Source organism: Hyla sarda, chromosome 1 (genome assembly GCF_029499605.1).
Source record: "Hyla sarda isolate aHylSar1 chromosome 1, aHylSar1.hap1, whole genome shotgun sequence".
Classification (NCBI taxonomy): Eukaryota; Metazoa; Chordata; class Amphibia; order Anura; family Hylidae; genus Hyla; species Hyla sarda.
Window position 1 is genome coordinate 285,757,125 of NC_079189.1, and position 23,766 is coordinate 285,780,890.

At 42.4% G+C, this 23,766-nt stretch overlaps 1 protein-coding gene across 1 annotated transcript in view; it reads left to right on the plus strand.

Annotated features, from left to right (window-relative positions):
- SSBP4 (single stranded DNA binding protein 4) overlaps window positions 1-23,766 on the plus strand; it is a 455,748-nt gene that overhangs the window by 398,664 nt on the left and 33,318 nt on the right. Inside the window, exons 6-8 of the mRNA XM_056574391.1 lie at window positions 14,188-14,271; window positions 22,370-22,429; window positions 22,830-22,896. Coding sequence (XP_056430366.1) covers window positions 14,188-14,271; window positions 22,370-22,429; window positions 22,830-22,896 — 211 coding nt within the window. The remainder of the gene's footprint in view (window positions 1-14,187; window positions 14,272-22,369; window positions 22,430-22,829; window positions 22,897-23,766) is intronic.

The following is a 23,766-nucleotide window of genomic DNA, read 5'->3' on the forward strand; positions in this document are numbered from 1 at the left end:
CACCAGTGGAGGTTGCGAAGGATGAATCCTTCTTAGGATAGACCATCAGTATTTGAAGCCTGGGAGACTTGCATTGATTTTCACCAAATATACATTATTAGGCTCAATGTAAGTCTCCTTTTGTGAAAACTATGCTATTCCATGTAGGGGAATATAGAAAAATAAAAAACATTTTTTTACAGCTATATGTCTATGGAGTGGTATACTTTGGAGCCTTTCAATACAGGTATGCACTATGAAATACTCCTGACATATACTTCCAATGGAAGACTCAAATGCAATATGAACAAGTTGGAAGCCTCCATTGCTGCAGTTTATCTGTTGCTATGAAATATCTGACACAATTTTAACGCACATCTGTCTATGTTGCATACATAGCAAAAACTGCATTTTAGTGAATTTAGTGATATATATTATTAAAGGGGTACTCCGGTGAAAACCTTTTTTCTTTTAAATCAACTGGTGGCAGAAGGTTAAACATATTTGTAAATTACTTCTATTAAAACAATCTTAATCCTTCCTGTACTTATTAGCTGCTGAATACTACAGAGGAAATTATTTTCTTTTTGGAATGCTCTCTGATGACATCACGAGCACAGTTCTCTCTGCTGACGTTATTATAATAATAATAACCCTTTATTCATTGTTGTCCTTAGTGGGATTTGAGCCCAAGTCCCCAGGACTGCAAGGCAGCAGTGCTAACCACTGAGCCACCATGCTGCCCTTAGCATACATCTGCTATGCATGGTTGTTAAAATAAACAGAGATGTCAGCAGAGAGCACTGTGCTTGTGATGTCATCAGTGTTCCAAAAAGAAAGGAATTTCCTCTGTAGCATTCAGCAGCTAATAAGTACTGGAAGGATTAAGATTTTTTAATACAAGTAATTTACAAATATGTTTAACTTTCTGCTCCCAGTTGATTTAAAAGAAAAAAGGTTTTCTCCGGACTACCCCTTTAAGAAAAATCAAGGGTAAACCTTGTTATTTCAGACTTGATCTGCACTTCTGTAGTCATCTTCCTTTAGCTAAAAATTCCTACAAGGTTAAGAGACTGTCTGTACTTACTGGTAGTGTGCTAGAGAAGAACCTTGGCTGGATGTTTGCTTTATCTATAAAACCTGAGCAGATTCAATGTATTTAAAATTACGACCTCCATGTTGTAGACTTGCAATAAGCATTGAAAATACAGCTGTGAATGTTATGTAACCCCTTAGTGGCTGTCAATGTGCCTTTTCCTACCCATACAATGGGGCATGAATAAGCTGTCTCAGAGTATTTCGGGAGTTCAACTTATTAGAGAAACTTTCAATCCTGGTAGTTGAACCCCTAAGGGCCCTTTTAAATGCAGGGATGCAGGGAATGAGCGCTGATCTCGGCGATCGGTGCTTGTTTGCTGAACCTTCACAAGGCTCATTCAATCATGCAGCAAATGTAATACATGACTGTTGGCCGCACATTCTCTGAATAGACGGAGCAATGTGTGGCTGAGGTTTTACAAACGTTTGTCTGTTGATAGCTGGCCCTTTTACATGGTTCATAGATCTTATTTGCCATATTATCGGTCCATGTAAAAGAGTCTTTAGTCATTTGCTCCTGAACCCACACCATCACATCTGCATGTAAAGGATGTTGAGTTAACTACTGGTAGCAGTTATTTATGTATACAGTACAGCATCCAGCTATGATAATACATGTATAGTAATATTAGTGAATAATAGTGTTAATATTGAAATTAAAAAGTGAACAGAAGTTTCCCTTTAAACCATCATAAAGTATCCCGTCTTGTTTGCCTCATTTGACTCTTGTGTGTGTTGAATTCTTCCCGAGTGATCTAATGATGGAGAGATGCAGTTCATTGGCTACATATGGCTTGTAATATGAGATGAGACAGTGTTTTTTGGGTAGCAATGGCTTACTTCATGGTGTGCTTCAATGAACACCATTCTTTTTTATTTTATGTTTATATGTAAGAGACATAGTTTTGCCGGAGCGTTAATAATAAAACCGTGATGGACGAAGGCAAAAGCATTTACTAAACCTAATATTTAATATTCTGCTCTTAGCTCTTATTGGCATGCATGCTTTTATTTCTCTAAACTTGGGCATCTTTTGGTTGTCTGTGCCCCAGAAAAGCAAATCTATACTTTCTTAGAGCAATTTCTGGTGTAGGTTAAAGGGGTAGTCCAGTGGTGAAAACTTATCCCCTATCCTAAGGATAGGGGATAAGTTTGAGATCGCGGGGGGTCAGACCGCTGGGGCCCCCTGCAATCTCTCTGTACGGGGCCCCGGCTCTCGGCCCAGATAGCGGGTGTCGACCCCCGCACGAAGCTGCGGCCGACACGCCCCTTCAATACATCTCTATGGCAGAGCCGGAGATTGCCGAAGGCAGCGCTTCGGCTCTGCCATAGAGTTGTATTGAGGGGGCCTGTCGGCCGCCGCCTTGTGCGGAGGTCGACACGCCCCCTTCCCGCGGGCTGTCGGGGCTCCGTACAGGAGATCGCTGGGGGCCCCAGCAGTCGGACCCCCCGCGATCTGCAACTTATCCCCTATCCTTAGGATAGGGGATAAGTTGCTCACCACTGAGTCACCACTGGACTACTCCTTTAAGTTAAATCTGTTCCTGTTTTTTTTTATTTTTTTATGTATTTTTTCACAGTTGCCTTTTAGGAGACAACAATTTTTTCTCTTCCATTTAATGCTATTGCACCTTAGTCAGGATGTTTAGGAAGAAGTGGCTGGATCATTTTTGTCTACACATTGAGCATTGCCTTTTTGTTGAAAGGAATCTTCTTATTACCAGTAGTACAATTATTAAGTTACAGTACCAGTCATTGAAATACACAGACTACCAGCCGTACTACACACATAGAACCAGCAGTAGTGGTGCTAGGCAGCTGCACCTCACTCATACAGGGACAGAAGCAGCATACAGCAACCCAGAGGGAGCATGTGGTGCGGATGCTTAGTGTGATGTTTGGATGATGAAGGTTGTAATACTTGAGTATCACAGTGGATGGGGGGTTTTCACTAAACCTCACACTCTCCATGACCTGGCACATTGATAAGAGGGTTGCACAACTGAGAATGATGGGAGTAGTAGTCCTGGGGAAGTAGTCCTGGGGAAGTGTCTCCTGGCTGGTGTAAGGCGAAGAGTCCTTGATGGTGACGTATGTGGGAACCTAGAAGTTAAGTCTGTGGAGCTGGAGGGCCAGTGAATGTTATAAAGATGGCAAGCAGGCGTCAAGTCGTGAAAAAAAAAGTGTGGGAATTCTAGTAGTACTGTAGGGTCACTGATTCAGTGACAAAAGGGGCCCCAAAGCACATCTGCTCCATAAGAGATCAGTATTACAATTGGCACATGGGGCCCTGTTGCAGATTTTGCATCAGGGCCCAGATACTACAAATTACATTTCTGCTAATGGTATACCACAGGGCTCAGCTCCTCTGCTGGAAGTATGTTGGTAATAATGCTGCTTTTTCTAGGTGTACCCACAGACTAGAAACTGGAGTCAGACCAAAAACTGAATGTGTGTCAAACTTCTCCCCTTCTGTAGCCTTAAAGGGATGTAAGTCCTCATCTGCTGAACACTGTATTGCCAGTGACTGTGACATTTATGCATGGTACTAGTTCTTAAACGGGTACTCCACTGGAAAACATTTTTTTTTTTTAATCAACTGGTGCCGGAAAGTTTAACAGATTTGTAAATTACTTCTATTAAAAAATCTTAATCCTTCCAGTATTATCTATAGGATTTATTTTTGATTTTCCTTTCTGCCTGACTACAGGGCTCTCTGCGGACACCCCTGTCCATTTTAGGAACTGTCCAGAGCAGGAGAGGTTTTCTATGGGGATTTGCTCCTACTCTGGACAGTTCCTAAAATGGACAGAGGTGTCAGCAGAGAGCACTGTGGTCAGACAGAAAGAAAATTCTAAAATTATTTTTTAACAGAAGTAATTTACAAATCTGTTTAACTTTCTGGCACCAGTTGACTAAAAAAAAAAAATGTTTTCCAGTGGAGTACCCCATTAAGTGAGCATTATGCATGTGCTACATGCCTGTTGTTTACTACATGAAAAAAGAGGAACCACACTCAGAGCCAGGGTGCCCCATTCCCTTAAAGGGAAACTGTCATTAGTGTCACCTGCTCTAACCTGTAGTGCGAGTTGACACTGATGATAACCATACTTACCTGTCCCCAATTCGTATTCCAGTTGGCCTGTCTTCTTTGTTTGCGCAGCAGACTTGGTGCGCAAGCAGAGCTTCCCGGAGCACATTAACTTCACCGCTGCTGCTTCCCCAAGCCTGTTCCCAGCCGGACCAAGGGTTAAAACAAGCAATGAGCAGCCTAGAACTGAAGAAGCTGGCATGTAAATGCTGGCAGCACAGTAACAAGGAGGCAAGGCAATGTAATAATAATGATAACAGATTTCGCAGCACTCTATAATTTTGAGGTACAAAAAAAAAGACAAGTATAACACATTAAAATATTACACAATAAATGTGACGCAAAAGCTCCCAAGCCCCTCCTTAGTTTTTAGCCTCACATACGTCCTGAGGAGAAAAGGGAAAGTGAAGCCACAGATCTACTCAAGAACCATTGGCAATCAACAGGTTGCCGACCCCTGCTATAAACAATGATGACACTATAAGGCTTTCCTTATGAAAAATCAAAGCAGTAGTACCAAGCAGAAAGGGATCACACTCTAAAGGTATAACTTGAAGCTTCTGGGTCTTAGTGTAAAATTTGTCTTATATGATTGTGGTGTCTTCTTATTTGTCAAAGGATCTTTAGGTCCATTCGGCCCAAGGGCTCAGTTTTGACTGGTACCTCTGCCCCTTTCTCAGTACCTGCCCTATTGCAGTCCTACTTATGTGATCATCTAAAACATTCCTATCACTTACTTCCAAAAATGTAAGTCCTAAGCTTTGTTCAGAGGACCTGCGTAATGCACTGTGTTTATTTTTATAGGAAGAAAGAATGATAGGCTCTTTATGTCCTGTCCTAAAAGATTTTGGAGGGAATTTAGCAATGGGGAAAATCGTAAGAGAAAATGCATATTTGTACAAAAACTTGGGACTTTTCATGTGTTTTACCCAAAAAATTGGGACTTTTATTAAACCCAAATTTTCAGGCGTATGCATTGATAAATATTCCTCTTTGTGTTTGATACAAATCTAAGCCTGGTAACAAGGCTAAGTGATGTTGTTTTTTTCTTGTTATTTCTTATAAATCTGAATATTGTGTGAACAGAGGGAATAAACCGAGCCTAAGTTGGCATATGGCAGATGTCTTAGAATACAATTTGGAAATAGATATAAAATATTAAGATCAATGTTGCTTCTTTGAGTTTTGCCGTGTAGTGGTATGACTGTCATTCTCTGGCTTTAAATGTTGCTCCTGCGGAGGTTCTCTGGCGGTGGCAGCGTGTGTCTCCACAATGAACATTGACACAGACATGCTGCGTCCCATCTGCAACTGTTGCTATAATTAACTATGCACACCTGACTAAGCCTGACAATAGAGTTTAAAGAGACAAGTCACCTATTCCTGTAAGATCTTAGGAAACTTATGCCAAGCAGTTGCCCTGCCCGTTGTGTGAAGGATTTGTGCGGGAAAACAGTTTTATTATGCCATGAATTATTAATTGCCTCAAAAAAAAAGTGTTCCAAATTGTCAAAGCCTCTGACTGTTTGGAGTATGTGTGATCAATAACATCTACAGTTGGATAGCCAGCACCATCCAATGTAATGTTCAACATCATCAATGTAAAATGGAGATCTTACTGGTGTGTAAAGAGTAGAAGACCATAGCAAAGGATACAAAAAAGTCACATGTTGTGATGCTAAATAAACAAACTAAAGCTTTCTTATACCAGGCTTTTAGGGAGGGGTCTATGGTGTTCTTCAAGGGCTGTAGTCATAGATTGTCCTTAGCAATATCTGCTCACCATGATCACTACTTCTTTTCTGTATTCAACAGTAAAGATCCTCTGAATAATTTCTTTATATCTATCAGTAATATTAATAGATGATTGTATAATGATGTCATTGCAGTTCCAAACCCAGTAGTGGTTTAAGTAGGGTCTATCTGCACTGTGTGACTGAGGCAGGATACCTATACATTTTACCTTTTAGGTTTTATTGTTTTTGTAATTCAAGGGGAACCAGAAGCTTTAGGTAGTGTGAGACTTGACCCCAGCTTTACATTGGATAACAAGTCAACAAATATAAAATAACCTGTACTATCATCTATGAAAGTATTCCAGTCACTATTCACAGATCCTATTCTGTTTATCTTCTTTTAGTACAGTAAGTGTACTGTTTAAAAAATATTAGGAGTCCGTCTTATTAAGGTGTAATTCACATACGGCAGATTTAGTTGCAGAAATTTCTGTGACTGCCGCTTCGTCTGGATCGGGCTTGCAGCAGTCTGTGTGCTTACCGCCAAAACAACCCCATTCAAATGAATGGAACTGATTTTCAGTCTCAGAAATTTATGCACCAAAATCTGCCACTTGTAAATATCCCCTAACACCGTCCTTCTGTGTATGACACAAGTCATGAATAAATTAAACATAAAGTAATAATAAAATCTGTCAACAGTAACTGAAGACACAACTCAAGAAGCTGCAACAGATTTTTCTGCTCTGTATTAAAATTAAGCACTATTGAAAAGAGGTAATATAGGCTTGATGCAAACTTGATAAATTTCACTTTTGTTCTCGATATATCCAATCTCAAGCTTGGGGCATGGCTATTACAACTTTAGGATCATATGTTTTATATTACGGGTATTTTTCACTGCAAACTGATATCACAAAACCAGTTTCACCGAACCAGTTGCTTAGTTTTAGTCCTTTTCTGCAGCGCAGTAAAAATTGCAATATTATTTTTAAAAATCACATGGGGAATTTATCAAGCATTTAAAGGGGTTCTCCACCATAAGGTGATTTTAGTACTTACCTGGCAGGCAGTAATGGACATGGTTAGGAAGGATCTGCACTTGTCTTGGGGCTAAATGGCTATGTTGTGAGATTACCATAACATTGTGGCTAGCTTTTTGTGAACTTGTATTTCCTGTTTGACTTTTCTTTTTTTGACTACAAATCCCACAATTCCATTTTCCTCCCTCCCACACATCAGCCACTCCACCCATTGAAACAAAAGACCTGTGGTTTTCAATCAGGGTGCCTACAGCTGTTGCATTAGTTGCAGATTGATTGCTCCGCCCATTGAAGCAGACAGGCTCCCTGTCATCAGCTGACTAGTGAGTCAGGTCTCGGCCGAATTGCAAGCTGGGAAAAATCTGAGACAACAGTCATTTTGTATGCTGGTAAAAATAAATATTGGGGTGAAAATCACAGAAGAATTGTGAGTAAACCGTCACACACAGGTACAGACACTATATTATGAACTACACTAACTGTACAGCCCCTGTAGCATAGTCAAATAAAAAAAAATCCTGAAATACCCCTTTAACATGTCTTTTGGTGTGTAAAAAGCGCAAATTTACCACATTGATGATTGTGAGACTTTTTGTGAGACTTAAAGGGATATTTGCCAAACTTGCTTACTTGAACGATTTTCTTGTGCAACTTTTCTCCAAATGTGGCAAGTTTTGATGCAGAGGGTTCCGAATGTCGCAAACCAATACCAACAATCTTTTTATGTACAAAACTTGCTTACAACTTCACAGAAGCAGAAAATCCCACTCGTGCACATGCTACAAATTTGTCATATTCTGTGCAACTTTTTGATAAATTTGGTATATATAACTTCAGCATTGTAAGTACAGACTTATAGCTTGTGTACCAACACAAGCAAAGGTAAATTGTCTCCTTTATGTCTACAGTACACATTGACATATTGGTAAAACACCTGAATCCCGAAGGATGGAAATGAACTTGAAAATGAACTAAACAAATTCACTAGTGGACCTCGTTCTGACCATTGAGCTCAGTAGACCCCAAAACATTCTGTCAGTATGCCAACATACATCCCAACTGTAGGGTCCTTATCAGATGTGAATATACCCTTAGATCATTTAGATGTGAATATAACCATAGGTCTATATAACAGTAATAATGTTGGCACATCATATGTTTGCCTGGACCTATAGTCATCCATATATAGACTGGTAACATAAGGCTAGGGGACTTGTACTTCTTGTCCCAGAGCTGGCTAAATCCTGGCATGTTTTATTTGATGGTGTTTTGCAGACTGTAAAGTAAGGAGGAGCAGAACAAAATCTCAACAAACTTGTTGCTGTCAAAAATGTGGAAATAACATTTTTCCAGCGCGGTGCTACAGACAAGAGAGAGGCTGCAGTGCCATCTATTGCCGGATCTCCAGCTCTTGCTTAGTGAAGGCCAGTGTGACTATGCCAAACATTTATCTCCTTAGCTGGATAGAAAATGATTTTATTAATTGCTTCATTTATCCCCCTTCTTTTTGTCGAAATGCGATTGGCTGGGCTGGTACCTAGCGGGATTGGGCTCACAGACTCAAACCAGTGACTGCCATATGTCTCTTATTAGCCCTGGACGATAATTGCAAGGCAGCAGGAAGGAGCATTATTAAATATCAAAGCGAATGCTTTCATTGTAACCCCTTATGTACCAGATGTAGAAGCAGCCCAGTGCTTACACCTCAGGCAAGAAATAGTTTTAGAAGCCACAAGATGTCAGATGAGAACACTCAGTTGCATGGAAATTCCTCTGGCTGCCTGGCTGGGCATTGCAGAAATATAGACTAATACTTCAACACCTTGTGATTGTTAAGAGTAATAGCGAATAAAGTCCATACTTTGGGTACCTAACGCCAACGGGAAGCCATCGGCTTATTTTCTGTTGTTACTTCGTATTGTTAACTTTGAAAAACAAAATAACCTAGCAAGTGAATTATGTGCCAGTCATTTTATTATATTGGTAAGATCAGTATTTTACAGGAAGGAAATGTCAGAAAATATGAGATTAATTGAATGGCTACTTTTTTAAAAAAAATTAAATAAATATATAAAATAGACAAATCTTATATGGTATATTCACACATCAGATTTATTTCTGAAACAACCTCAATCACAAGTACACAAAAGATTTCTTGCACAAAATTCCTTTAACAAATCTGCTGAATGTATAAATGGAGATCTGGTGCAGTAAGTCAGCAAAAACTGTATGTGCATGTTTTATGTTAAGTGTACCTCTCATTTTAAAAATGAAACAAACAAAAAAAAATGATGTATTTAATCAATCACAATAAATCCTGACTGGTTGATTTACTTTTTACTCTCACTTTTTGCCACTGTCTCCATATTGATGCACCATTAAGGCCTTCTTCACACATACTTTTATTTATATATTTTTCTGGCTTGAAAAAATGGCCAAAGAAACTGCACACTTTTTTTACTCAGTTCGTGTAGGGTTTTTTCACGGTAGTGTGATCCTTTTTTCAGTTTTTTCTGCTGCATCGAGAGTCATAAGATCATGTGATTCATGGATTTCTCATGGAGAATGTAAAAAAGGCACACAGCAAAAAAAATAATAATAATAATAATAACTTATAGGAGAAAAGTGCCACAAACTTTTAAAAAGGGCTCTGAAAAATAAAAGAAGCAATCGGATTGGTTGCTATGGGCAACTGGTAAACTTTTCTTCTTCACAGATTTTGATAAAGTTCCCCAACTATGTCCCCAACTGGTGTTTTTTCCCCAGAATTTATACGTAAAAACATCATGTGAAACCACCCTTAGACCAGTTAAAATCAGTGCCTTTAGTTCCCATAAGTCATTGTGACTGGCATTTGGAGCACTTACAGCTCAGACTTCTTAGGGCCTCTCCCTCTGGAGGTGATACCATGTAAGAGATGAGTGCAGATGGACATGATTGAAGCAAGCAGACAGCACTACAGAAGGACCATGGGATCATGTAAAGGAGGACAGGAAGACACCACTGCCATTGCAGTATTTGACCTAATGTCAGAAGTGGATCCACGAGGAAGGAAAAGTATATCCCTTTCCCATTGCTTTGAATACACTTCTGGCTTTGGTTCAAAAACTGCAGTGGCAATTTTCCAAAAAACACCAGAAAAAAGCCTTTGTGGAAACCTAGCACTGATTGTACATTGTCAACAACACCGATTTATTTACTGGTGGAATACTACTTAACATTGGATATGGAGCTGTAAGTGTACTAGTTGTGGGGCCAAAAATGGGTAATATAATATATTATGTGCTTATAGTTCTAGTCTTCTAATGCTGGGTGGTAGTGACCCTTTAAAATGAATTAGTGTTGTCTACTTTCCAAACTTGATGACATATAGTTGTATGTGTATAGGTTTAATGATTATATAAGGGTGTTCAAGGTCAAAATTGCTAAGATGCAGTTGGTGACCATTGGTTTCATAATATGTAGAAATATATTTACATTGGTTCTAGCTTTCCTTAGGACTAAGCTACTATATATCTTACAATTAGTAGTCAAAGAACCGGGTCACTAATAGGCGGACCATATTTGGGATTTGGACAAAACTGCATCTGCTTCGGTCCCAGCTCTGAAAGGGAGTACTAACTCACATACTGCACTACATCCCTGTTCTTCAAGATCATTATCTACTGGAGGGCGGGCTGTTACTACCTACAGGGGGTCTGCTACTACCTACAGGTGGCTGCTGTTACCTACAGCAGGGGATATTACCTACAGGCCATGGCACTAAATAATAAGGCAAGATAGTCATTATGATTTTCTAGACCTTTACTTGAGGAAATTTTCTCAAACCGGACCTTTTTGAAGTGTAATTGGCTACCCGTCATAGAGCATAAACCAAAATAATACAACATATTGTCTGAACCCTGTCACCAATAATAGGCAAATGTTAATATAAACTAATACACTATGCAGTAAGTTCCTTTATTGGACATGTATAACACCTTATTATATTACTTATTATTTACATGACACCTAAAAGCATTCCAGTTGCATTTCCCTGTTAGACACATGAATGAATTATGATGTTCTGGAATGTGCAGGAGGTGCTCCTCGGGTAGGAGGATGTAAGCGTTGGAGACAGATGAGGTGTTTCTGCTGGTATAGAAATACACACATACTGTCCAGACAATTACTCTTTAGGTTGTATCTTGTATGTGACCAGTTGCCAGCTTGTTTTCAATTTACAATCTCTTAGGTTTCATAAATGGATGTGTGCATAATGTGCAAAGCATATAAGCTCCTTTTAATAAGCTTTGCTGAGCATAGGGACTAAAGTGACTCCTTAAACTTCCCACTGGAGGACAATGTTTATTTTACATAGTCATCTAAATATACGCTTGTAAAACTTTGTGCACAACTTTTAGACAGAATCGAGTGTAAATGTTCCAGAATTCTGGTGTATTTCTGCCTAAAAATACATGGCTTTCATATTAAGTATGGGATTTATACACTTTTTAACATTTTTCCCCAGTGTCTGACAAAGGGGCAATGGCCTCCGCAGGAGTGTGGCTGTAAAGCAGTGTGGCTTGAGACATAACACCATGCCCCAACAGGCACCAGAATTCTAGCGCAAGGTTCTGGTGTCGTTTAAACCAATGAACAGATGGTTTAAACTTAGACTAGACATTGTATCAATGTGGCAGATTTATCAAATACCGTGAGCCACTTTAACAGTGACCAGGCAGAGGCTACCAAGGGTAGTAAAGTCATGGGACGTATCAAGAGAGGCATAAAGGCTTGTGACAAGGACATAGATTTGCCTCTGTATAAATTACTAGTCAGATCACATATGGAGTATTGTGTCTACATTTGGACACCTGTATATGGCTGAACTGGAGAGGATGAGGGTGAAAAAGATAATTAATGGTATGGGGGGGATTACAGGACAAAGACAGTTATCAAGTTTGGGGTTATTTTGATTGGAGAAGAGACATCTTATATTTGATCACAATGTACAAATATATCTATACAGAGACTATGTCTTTAACCATCCTCTATGTCTAGAGAAAAGAAGGTTTCACCATCATCCCAGACGGGGATTCTTTACTATAAAAGCAGTGAGACTATAGACTTCTCTACCACTTGCTGTTGTGATGGCTTGATATATGTGGATATTTATAAGGATAGACCTTTGATTTTGTAGTTTGGGAGGATTTTCCCCCTGGCATCTGCTTTATAAGAGTATTTTGCTTTCTTGTAGATCAGCACAGTAGGGTTATATGTTGTTGAACTCTTGTCTTTTTCTCAGCCTTATGAACTGTGAAACTATGTAAGTATTCTAGTCTAAATCTAATCTAAGTTTACAGTATTTAAGAATGAGAATTCTTTAGTAAATCTGATCCGATTCCTTTTCCGATGTTCTGTGGTTTGCTAAGGTGAACACTTTCAAGCACCTGACATGAAAGACTTGGAGGTCAGGATACCGCTATACAAGAATATTGGGAAGTGAATGTCCTCCCAGGGGAATGAAGTGTTTGTGAACTTCAGATTCTGCTAATATGTGCAGTTTGTATCTTGTTAAGAGAAGCAGTTTGTGATCCTGCAGTTAGGAACAACAGGCACACGTCTTACCCACTTACAGTAGAATTGTGCAAATGCCTGTTTGGGAACTCAGATGTAGGAATTCTTACGTGAAAATTCAATTTTAGAGCAAGGAATGCAAACTTGTCCCCATTGTAATGGAGGGGACAACATAGAGGGGATCGGAAATAAAATGTAAAAGAACTATATTTACCAAATAACTAATTTAAAAGACTGTTTATAAAGTGGAAGACTTAATAGTTTACTAATAATAGTGACTTCTAATGACATCAGAAAAAACTTTACCATCCTATGTCAGCAGTTATAAAGTAACCCATTTATGACAACAGGACAGGAAGTGGTGTTTTTAAAGGGGTACTCCGGTGAAGAACTTTTTATTTTTTATTTTAATCAACTGGTGCCAGAAAGTTAAACAGATTTGTAAATTACTTCTATTAAAAAATCTTAATCCTTCCTGTACTTATTAGCTGCTGAATACTACAGTGGAAATTCTTTTCCGTTTGAAACACAGAGCTCTCTGCTAACATCATGAGCACAGTGCTCTCTGCTGACATCTCTGTCCATTTTAGGAACTGTCCAGGGTAAAAGGAAATCCCCATAGCAAACATATGCTGTTCTGGACAGTTCCTAAAATGGACAGAGATGTCAGCAGAGAGCACTGTGCTCGTGATGTCAGCAGACAGCTCTGTGTTTCAAACGGAAAAGAATTTCCTCTGTAGTATTCAGCAGCTAATAAGTACAGGAAGGATTGAGATTTTTTAATAGAAGTAATTTACAAATCTGTTTAACTTTCTGGCACCAGACAAAAAAGTTTTTCACCGGAGTACCCCTTTAACTTGTGGTTCAACAGAGGAGTCAAGTGTTAAAAATTGGACAATGCTGTGGTATTTGTGTTTTCATGGACATACAAACTGTTTGTGCAGTTGTTTTTTTTTTTCCTGAACCACGAATGTTGCGGACACAGAATTTGATCATTTCAATATTTGGTTTATTTGGTCATTTCAACATTTTGTTTGGTTTGCTAGAATAATATTATTGTTCTTGGTTTATTGGTTATTTAACCCTTGCTTAAAGAAGTGACCAGTACAAATCCATGTAAATTATAGGCACACTTCCTAAGATTGTGGCAGCTTTTCTTCCAGTTGATGCAAGAAGCCAAACACAGCACAGGCACAAGATCTTAGCTATTTGTAAAACAGTGCTTGATATAATACAGGTATCAGAAGATGTCCGATATGCATCTTCATGCTTATCCATAGACTTTGGGAGAGAAAAAAGCAATAAATATAAAACAATTTACACTTCACATGCCCTAGATTTGGAATCACTACACCCTAGGTAAGTAATATTTGGGCACGGCATGAACATGAGATCTTCACGGAAACACCACATCATGGAATAATGCTGCTGGTTGCCAATGGCAATGCTATATGTATATATATATATATATATATATATATATATATATATATATATAAAGAAAGTTACTGCAGCACAAACATTTGCTTTGTATGACAGTGAAAGGAAAAGCCCTACCAGAATAAACCGTATACTGGCTATACTATACATTGCAAGTTGTACATTTTTGCTTTGTTTATCTTATCCTATATTTTGCAAACCCATTGCATGTTTTGATCATGTATGTATTTGTCTTTTATAGGGTCCTCCAGGTTCTCAGCCATCACCTCATGCACAACCACCTCCGCACAACCCTAACAACCCAATGATGGGTCCACACAGTCAGGTAATGTCAAACAATGTTAATCTGTTGTGTTGCTGAATAAATACAATTTTTCATTCCAAGGTTTTCAGCCCATGGCACTGAGGTCTATTTATAATAAGTTAGGCAGTTATGGGTGGGTATGCCCAATGAATGACATTCTCAACAGCAATAACCAAAACTTAATGACCTTATCCGGCTATGGCCACAAAGCAATCAATCTTCTCCCTTCATCTTCATGGTAGCTAGGAGCATATTTTTAATTATACATCTTTCCCAACTGAGTTCTCAATTACTGTAATACTGAAAGGGACTGAGTTGCAAGTTTTTTTTTATTTTGCATGGTGGAAGCACATTATTTCCAGTAGGCTTGGCTATGCAGTACTAAGTAATGTTCTTGATAAAAAAAAAAAAAAAAAATATCACATTTGATTCAGTCTTTGCTATTTTTGCTCTTTGCCTTACAAAAAGTGTTGTCAGTGGAGCTGTATAGCCATTGGTAAAAGAAAGAGGAAGCCACAAATATGTGTTGTGACTTAAAGGGGTATTCCAGTGATGAAAACATTTCCCTTATCCACAGGATGGAGAGAAGTGTCTGAATGGGGAGGACAACTCCCAGGACACCCCCCCCCCACCCCCACCCCCCCAAGATCACAAGAACAGGCATCCAACTCTCCTTGCTGATTGAAGCAGTGGGTTGGCACATGTTCCGTTTTTCTTTCTTTTTTTCAAATAACATTTTTATTAAAGTTTTTACATTTTAAATATAATAAACAATAGAAAACAAAGTATCAGAGATAAGGAGATAATACAGCGGGTGGTCCTCTAAGCAGTATAAAAGGGCACGCAGGCCCAAAATAACCATTCATAAGACCATGTTCCTTTCTTTCTCTTTGGAGCTGCCAGAGATAGCCGTATACCGCTCTCTAATATCTCTGGAGAATGAATGGAGCAGCTGGGGAACACCTCTGTCCATGTCAGGAACTGTACAGAGTAGGAGGAAATCCCCATAGCAAACCTCCCCTGCTCTGGACAGTTCCTGACACGGACAGAGGTGTCAGCAGAGAGCACTGTGGTCAGACTGAAAAGAACAACTCAACTTCCTCTGGAGCATACAGCAGCTGATAAGTACGGGAAGGGTTGAGTTTTTAATAGAAGTCATTTACAAATATATTTAACTTTCTGGCACCAATTGATTAGAAAAAAAAATAGTTTTCCACCAGAGTACCTGTTACGCCGAGCGCTCCGGGTCCCCGCTCCTCCCCGGAGCGCTCGCTTCACTCTCCCCGCGGCAGCGCTCCGGTCACGTCCTCTGACCCGGGGCGCTGCGATTCCGCTGCCAGCCGGGATGCGATTCGCGATGCGGGTAGCGCCCGCTCGCGATGCGCACCCCGGCTCCCCTACCTGACTCGCTCTCCGTCTGTTCTGTCCCGGCGCGCGCGGCCCCGCTCCCTAGGGCGCGCGCGCGCCGGGTCTCTGCGATTTAAAGGGCCACTGCGCCGCTGATTGGCGCAGTGGTTCCAATTAGTGTGTTCACCTGTGCACTTCCCTATATCACCTCACTTCCCCTGCACTCCCTTGCCGGATCTTGTTGCCTTAGTGCCAGTGAAAGCGTTCCTTGTGTGTTCCTTGCCTGTGTTTCCAGACCTTCTGCCGTTGCCCCTGACTACGATCCTTGCTGCCTGCCCCGACCTTCTGCTACGTCCGACCTTGCTTTTGCCTACTCCCTTGTACCGCGCCTATCTTCAGCAGCCAGAGAGGTGAGCCGTTGCTAGTGGATACGACCTGGTCACTACCGCCGCAGCAAGACCATCCCGCTTTGCGGCGGGCTCTGGTGAAAACCAGTAGTGGCTTAGAACCGGTCCACTAGCACGGTCCACGCCAATCCCTCTCTGGCACAGAGGATCCACTACCTGCCAGCCGGCATCGTGACAGTAGATCCGGCCATGGATCCCGCTGAAGTTCCTCTGCCAGTTGTCGCTGACCTCACCACGGTGGTCGCCCAGCAGTCACAACAGATAGCGCAACAAGGCCAACAGCTGTCTCAACTGACCGTTATGCTACAACAGTTACTACCACAGCTTCAGCAGTCATCTCCTCCGCCAGCTCCTGCACCTCCTCCGCAGCGAGTGGCCGCTCCTGGGATACGCTTATCCTTGCCGGATAAATTTGATGGGGACTCTAAGTTTTGCCGTGGCTTTCTTTCCCAATGTTCCCTGCATCTGGAGATGATGTCGGACCTGTTTCCCACTGAAAGGTCTAAGGTGGCTTTCGTAGTCAGCCTTCTGTCCGGAAAAGCCCTGTCATGGGCCACACCGCTCTGGGACCGCAATGACCCCGTCACTGCCTCTGTACACTCCTTCTTCTCGGAAATCCGAAGTGTCTTTGAGGAACCTGCCCGAGCCTCTTCTGCTGAGACTGCCCTGTTGAACCTGGTCCAGGGTAATTCTTCCGTTGGCGAGTATGCCGTACAATTCCGTACTCTTGCTTCAGAATTGTCCTGGAATAATGAGGCCCTCTGCGCGACCTTCAAAAAAGGGGCCTATCCAGCAACATTAAAGATGTTCTGGCCGCACGAGAAATTCCTGCTAATCTACATGAACTTATTCACCTAGCCACTCGCATTGACATGCGTTTTTCCGAAAGGCGTCAGGAACTCCGCCAAGATATGGACTCTGTTCGCACGAGGCGTTTCTTCTCCTCGGCTCCTCTCTCCTCTGGTCCCCTGCAATCTGTTCCTGTGCCTCCCGCCGTGGAGGCTATGCAGGTCGACCGGTCTCGCCTGACACCTCAAGAGAGGACACGACGCCGTATGGAGAACCTCTGCCTGTACTGTGCTAGTACCGAACACTTCCTGAGAGATTGTCCTATCCGTCCTCCCCGCCTGGAAAAACGTACGCTGACTACGCACAAAGGTGAGACAGTCCTTGATGTCTACTCTGCTTCTCCACGTCTTACTGTGCCTGTGCGGATGTCTGCCTCTGCCTTCTCCTTCTCTACAGTGGCCTTCTTGGACTCTGGATCTGCAGGAAATTTTATTTTGGCCTCTCTCGTCAACAGGTTCAACATCCCGGTGACCAGTCTCGCCAGACCCCTCTACATCAATTGTGTAAATAATGAAAGATTGGACTGTACCATACGTTTCCGCACGGAGCCCCTTCTTATGAGCATCGGATCTCATCATGAGAGGATTGAACTTTTGGTCCTCCCCAATTGCACCTCGGAAATTCTCCTTGGACTTCCCTGGCTTCAACTTCATTCCCCTACCCTGGATTGGTCCACTGGGGAGATCAAGAGTTGGGGGTCCTCTTGTTCCAAGAACTGTCTAAAACCGGTTCCCAGTAACCCTTGCCGTAACTCTGTGGTTCCTCCAGTAACCGGTCTCCCTAAGGCCTATATGGACTTCGCGGATGTTTTCTGCAAAAAACAAGCTGAGACTCTACCTCCTCACAGGCCTTATGATTGCCCTATCGACCTCCTCCCGGGCACTACTCCACCCCGGGGCAGAATTTATCCTCTCTCTGCCCCAGAGACTCTTGCCATGTCCGAATACGTCCAGGAGAATCTAAAAAAGGGCTTTATCCGTAAATCCTCCTCTCCTGCCGGAGCCGGATTTTTCTTTGTGTCCAAAAAAGATGGCTCCCTACGTCCTTGCATTGACTACCGCGGTCTTAATAAAATCACGGTTAAGAACCGCTACCCCTTACCCCTCATCTCTGAACTCTTTGATCGCCTCCAAGGTGCCCACATCTTCACTAAATTGGACTTAAGAGGCGCCTATAACCTCATCCGCATCAGAGAGGGGGACGAGTGGAAAACGGCATTTAACACCAGAGATGGACACTTTGAGTATCTGGTCATGCCCTTTGGACTGTGCAACGCCCCTGCCGTCTTCCAAGACTTTGTCAATGAAATTTTTCGTGATCTGTTATACTCCTGTGTTGTTGTATATCTGGACGATATCCTAATTTTTTCTGCCAATCTAGAAGAACACCGCCAGCATGTCCGTATGGTTCTTCAGAGACTTCGTGACAACCAACTCTATGCCAAAATTGAGAAATGTCTGTTTGAATGCCAATCTCTTCCTTTTCTAGGATATTTGGTCTCTGGCCAGGGACTACAGATGGATCCAGACAAACTCTCTGCCGTCTTAGATTGGCCACGCCCCTCCGGACTCCGTGCTATCCAACGCTTTTTGGGGTTCGCCAATTATTACAGGCAATTTATTCCACATTTTTCTACCATTGTGGCTCCTATCGTGGCTTTAACCAAAAAAAATGCTGATCCCAAGTCCTGGCCTCCTCAAGCAGAAGACGCCTTTAAACGACTCAAGTCTGCCTTTTCTTCGGCTCCCGTCCTCTCCAGACCTGACCCTTCCAAACCCTTCCTATTGGAGGTTGATGCCTCCTCAGTGGGAGCTGGAGCTGTTCTTCTACAAAAAAATTCTTCCGGGCATGCTGTCACTTGTGGTTTTTTCTCTAGGACCTTCTCTCCAGCGGAGAGGAACTACTCCATCGGGGATCGAGAGCTTCTAGCCATTAAATTAGCACTTGAGGAATGGAGGCATCTGCTGGAGGGATCAAGTTCTCCTGTTATTATCTACACCGACCACAAGAACCTCTCCTACCTCCAGTCTGCCCAACGGCTGAATCCTCGCCAGGCCCGGTGGTCTCTGTTCTTTGCCCGATTTAATTTTGAGATTCACTTTCGTCCTGCCGATAAGAACATTAGGGCCGATGCTCTCTCTCGTTCCTCGGATGCCTCAGAAGTTGAACTCTCTCCGCAACACATCATTCCACCTGACTGCCTGATCTCCACTTCTCCTGCCTCCATCAGGCAGACTCCTCCAGGAAAGACCTTTGTTTCTCCTCGCCAACGCCTCGGAATCCTCAAATGGGGTCACTCCTCCCATCTCGCAGGTCATGCGGGTATCAAGAAATCTGTGCAACTCATCTCCCGCTTCTATTGGTGGCCGACTCTGGAGACGGATGTTGTGGACTTTGTGCGAGCCTGCACTATCTGTGCCCGGGATAAGACTCCTCGCCAGAAGCCCGCTGGTTTTCTTCATCCTCTGCCTGTCCCCGAACAGCCTTGGTCTCTGATTGGTATGGATTTTATTACTGATTTACCCCCTTCCCGTGGCAACACTGTTATTTGGGTGGTCGTTGATCGATTCTCCAAAATGGCACATTTCATCCCTCTTCCTGGGCTTCCTTCTGCGCCTCAGTTGGCTAAACAATTTTTTGTACACATTTTTCGTCTTCACGGGTTGCCTACGCAGATTGTCTCGGATAGAGGCGTCCAATTCGTGTCTAAATTCTGGAGGGCTCTCTGTAAACAACTCAAGATTAAATTAAATTTTTCTTCTGCATATCATCCCCAGTCCAATGGACAAGTAGAAAGGATTAACCAGATCTTGGGTGATTATTTGCGACATTTTGTTTCCTCCCGCCAGGATGACTGGGCAGATCTCCTCCCATGGGCCGAATTCTCGTATAACTTCAGGGTCTCTGAGTCTTCCTCCAAATCCCCATTTTTCGTGGTGTACGGCCGTCACCCTCTTCCCCCCCTCCCTACTCCCTTGCCCTCTGGTCTGCCCGCTGTGGATGAAATTTCTCGTGACCTTTCCATCATATGGAGAGAGACCCAAAATTCTCTCTTACAGGCTTCATCACGCATGAAGAAGTTCGCGGATAAGAAAAGAAGAGCTCCCCCCGTTTTTTCCCCTGGAGACAAGGTATGGCTCTCCGCTAAATATGTCCGCTTCCGTGTCCCTAGCTACAAGTTGGGACCACGCTATCTTGGTCCTTTCAAAATTTTGTGTCAAATTAATCCTGTCTCTTATAAACTTCTTCTTCCTCCCTCTCTTCGTATCCCTAATGCCTTTCACGTCTCTCTTCTCAAACCACTCATCCTCAACCGTTTTTCTCCCAAATCTGTTCCTCCCACTCCTGTCTCCGGCTCCTCGGACATCTTCTCGGTCAAAGAAATTTTAGCTGCCAAAAAGGTCAGAGGGAAAAATTTTTTTTTAGTGGACTGGGAGGGTTGTGGTCCTGAAGAGAGATCCTGGGAACCTGAGGACAACATCCTAGACAAAAGTCTGCTCCTCAGGTTCTCAGGCTCTAAGAAGAGGGGGAGACCCAAGGGGGGGGGTACTGTTACGCCGAGCGCTCCGGGTCCCCGCTCCTCCCCGGAGCGCTCGCTTCACTCTCCCCGCGGCAGCGCTCCGGTCACGTCCTCTGACCCGGGGCGCTGCGATTCCGCTGCCAGCCGGGATGCGATTCGCGATGCGGGTAGCGCCCGCTCGCGATGCGCACCCCGGCTCCCCTACCTGACTCGCTCTCCGTCTGTTCTGTCCCGGCGCGCGCGGCCCCGCTCCCTAGGGCGCGCGCGCGCCGGGTCTCTGCGATTTAAAGGGCCACTGCGCCGCTGATTGGCGCAGTGGTTCCAATTAGTGTGTTCACCTGTGCACTTCCCTATATCACCTCACTTCCCCTGCACTCCCTTGCCGGATCTTGTTGCCTTAGTGCCAGTGAAAGCGTTCCTTGTGTGTTCCTTGCCTGTGTTTCCAGACCTTCTGCCGTTGCCCCTGACTACGATCCTTGCTGCCTGCCCCGACCTTCTGCTACGTCCGACCTTGCTTTTGCCTACTCCCTTGTACCGCGCCTATCTTCAGCAGCCAGAGAGGTGAGCCGTTGCTAGTGGATACGACCTGGTCACTACCGCCGCAGCAAGACCATCCCGCTTTGCGGCGGGCTCTGGTGAAAACCAGTAGTGGCTTAGAATCGGTCCACTAGCACGGTCCACGCCAATCCCTCTCTGGCACAGAGGATCCACTACCTGCCAGCCGGCATCGTGACAGTACCCCTTTAACCCTTTAAGTGCTGTGATCAATAACTATCACAGTGCTTAATCACCACAATGACAGTCCCCCTAACCTATCAGCTCCCCCTTCAACATGTATGTGGTTTTAAAATTTGTTTGCTCAATTGCCAGTAGTTTCTCTTACCTACTCTGTACAGGTTCCAGCTCAGATTTGCTGATAGACCAGATCGCCGATAAAACTGAGTAATGCTATGCAATATCATAACATTATTTAGTATTAGCAATTAAAATTTTGTATTAAAAAGTCCCCTATCAGGACCTAAAAAGTGTAAATAAAATAATTTTAAAAAAAGTTTAAAACAAATAAACCCCTCCTCTAATAAAACTGTACCGACCGGTTAGTGCAGGTGACACTGATGACAGATTCCCTTTAAAATGCCATCAGACACCATGCATGATATTACTAAAGCTTTCGCCCCAAGAAGCTGTGGTCACATGCCATTGTTTGAGGCTCATTTTGAGCCTCAGAAAAATCTAAATCTTTAGGCAAGAAACTTCAGAATTTTTAGTTGCCTCTGCATTTGTCTAAGTTGCATTAAAAAAGTTACCCCTAATTGCCCAAACAGGGCGCAGTTCTCCCCACTCCCGTTGCACGTTGCTCTGCATTATGGGAGAGCTTCATGCTCCATCTCCAAAGCAGCCATCTCCAGCGTAAGACCCTGTGTAATATAATTCTATGGGCACTGGAAATGGCTGCTGTGGAGTCTTGCAATGAATAGTAATGAAGAAAAGCACCCCGTGCAAGAATTTAGGTCCCTATTTTGAAATGCATTTCCATTTAAAAAAAAAAAACGGTATTACACGATTTAAAAAAAAAAAAAATTGTATTGACAAAATAATTACAGGTACAATTTAATTCTAGCCATAGAATTATTATGTGAGAACAAATGGCTTGCCATTGAATTCAACAGAGCTCACTGGGGGAAAAATGTACTATATGCCCCAATTTACTATGTGGGCACATAGTCTTCAAAGGCAATAAAATGCATATTGAAGTGCCTATGGCATAAAAATATGGAAGTAGATGGGAATCTTTGTAGGAAGGGTGAAGATGGACTAAATTCATTTTGGATTGATTTATGTGCAGTACACAGATTTCTCACATTTTATGTTATTTTTTACATTTTGTAAAATCGGTAGTAAAACAATAGTCACAATTGTTACTTATATTGGAACATTACTACAGTAAAACATATCTTACAAATAAATTAAACCTATTTTCTGTTCTGTTTTCCAGCCATTTATGTCACCTCGGTATCCTGGTGGCCCTCGACCTTCACTACGAATGCCAAATCAGGTTTGCTCATAGTAATTAAAATGTGATTAAGCATCAGCCTTCTATTATTTAAAGTGTACATGTAATTGTACCTTTTCAGGATTAGCTGCCTTGTGTTTACATGAGCAGGAGAACTATTTCTGGCCATTATATAAATTATATATGGTGTTTTCTGGAGAGTTCTGCTCTGCAGGCTTCATCTCTAATTTGCAGTTCTCCCAGAGCTCCAGAGCTGGTGGACGGAGCTTCCTCCTCCCCCTCTATAGAGATGTACTGACTTGTCTATATTTAACTACAATATCAAAATTAGACAGAATTAATAATTAAAATAGAGAAAATATAAAAAATGTTTATTGCTTTAAGACATGAATTAAGACATTTGCAAATGAAAGATTATAATATATGACTGTCTGCTCTACAGCCCCCTGTAGGAGTACCAGGTTCACAGCCTCTGTTGCCAAACTCCATGGACCCCACACGGCCACAAGGTACATTTACTCAATCTCTCTTTGTGTTAATAATCCATGGTTTATTCCATGGATCTCTGTTCAATGGTTCTGCATATCCAAAGGCTAAAGCCATTGGTTTTGGAGAACTTTGTAAATGCACTTTATGTAATATTATACAAAAAAATTTAGTGTGCCAAATCGGCATTAACAGGGTAATCTCACATGCAGTCATGGCCATAAATGTTGGCACCCAGAAATTTTTCTAGAAAATGAAGTATTTCTCACAGAAAAGGATTGCAGTAACACGTGTTTTGCTATACACATGTTTATTCCCTTTGTGTGTATTGGGACTAAACCAAAATGGGAGGTAAAAAAAGCAAATTGGACATAATGTCACACCAAACTCCAAAAATGGGCTGAACAAAATTATTGGCACCCTTAACTTAATATTTGGTTGCACACCCTTTGGAAAAAATAACTGAAATCAGTTGCTTCCTATAACCATCAATAAGCTTCTTACACCTCTCGGCCGGAATTTTGAACCACTCTTCCTTTGCAAACTACTCCAGGATCTCTTATTGGAAGGGCGCCTTTTCCCAACAGCAATTTTAAGATCTCTCCACAGGTGTTCAATGGGATTTAGATCTGGAATCCTTTCTGGCCACTTCAGAACTCTCCAGCACTTTGTTGCCATCCATTTCTGGGTGCTTTTTGATGTATGTTTGGGGTCATTGTCCTGCTGGAAGACCCAGGATCTCGGACGCAAACCCAGCTTTCTGACACTGGGCTGTACAGTGCGACCAAAAATCCGTTGATAATCCTCAGATTTCACGATGCCTTGCACACATTCAAGGCACCCAGTGCCAGAGCCAGCAAAACAATCCGAAAACATTGAACCGCCACCATATT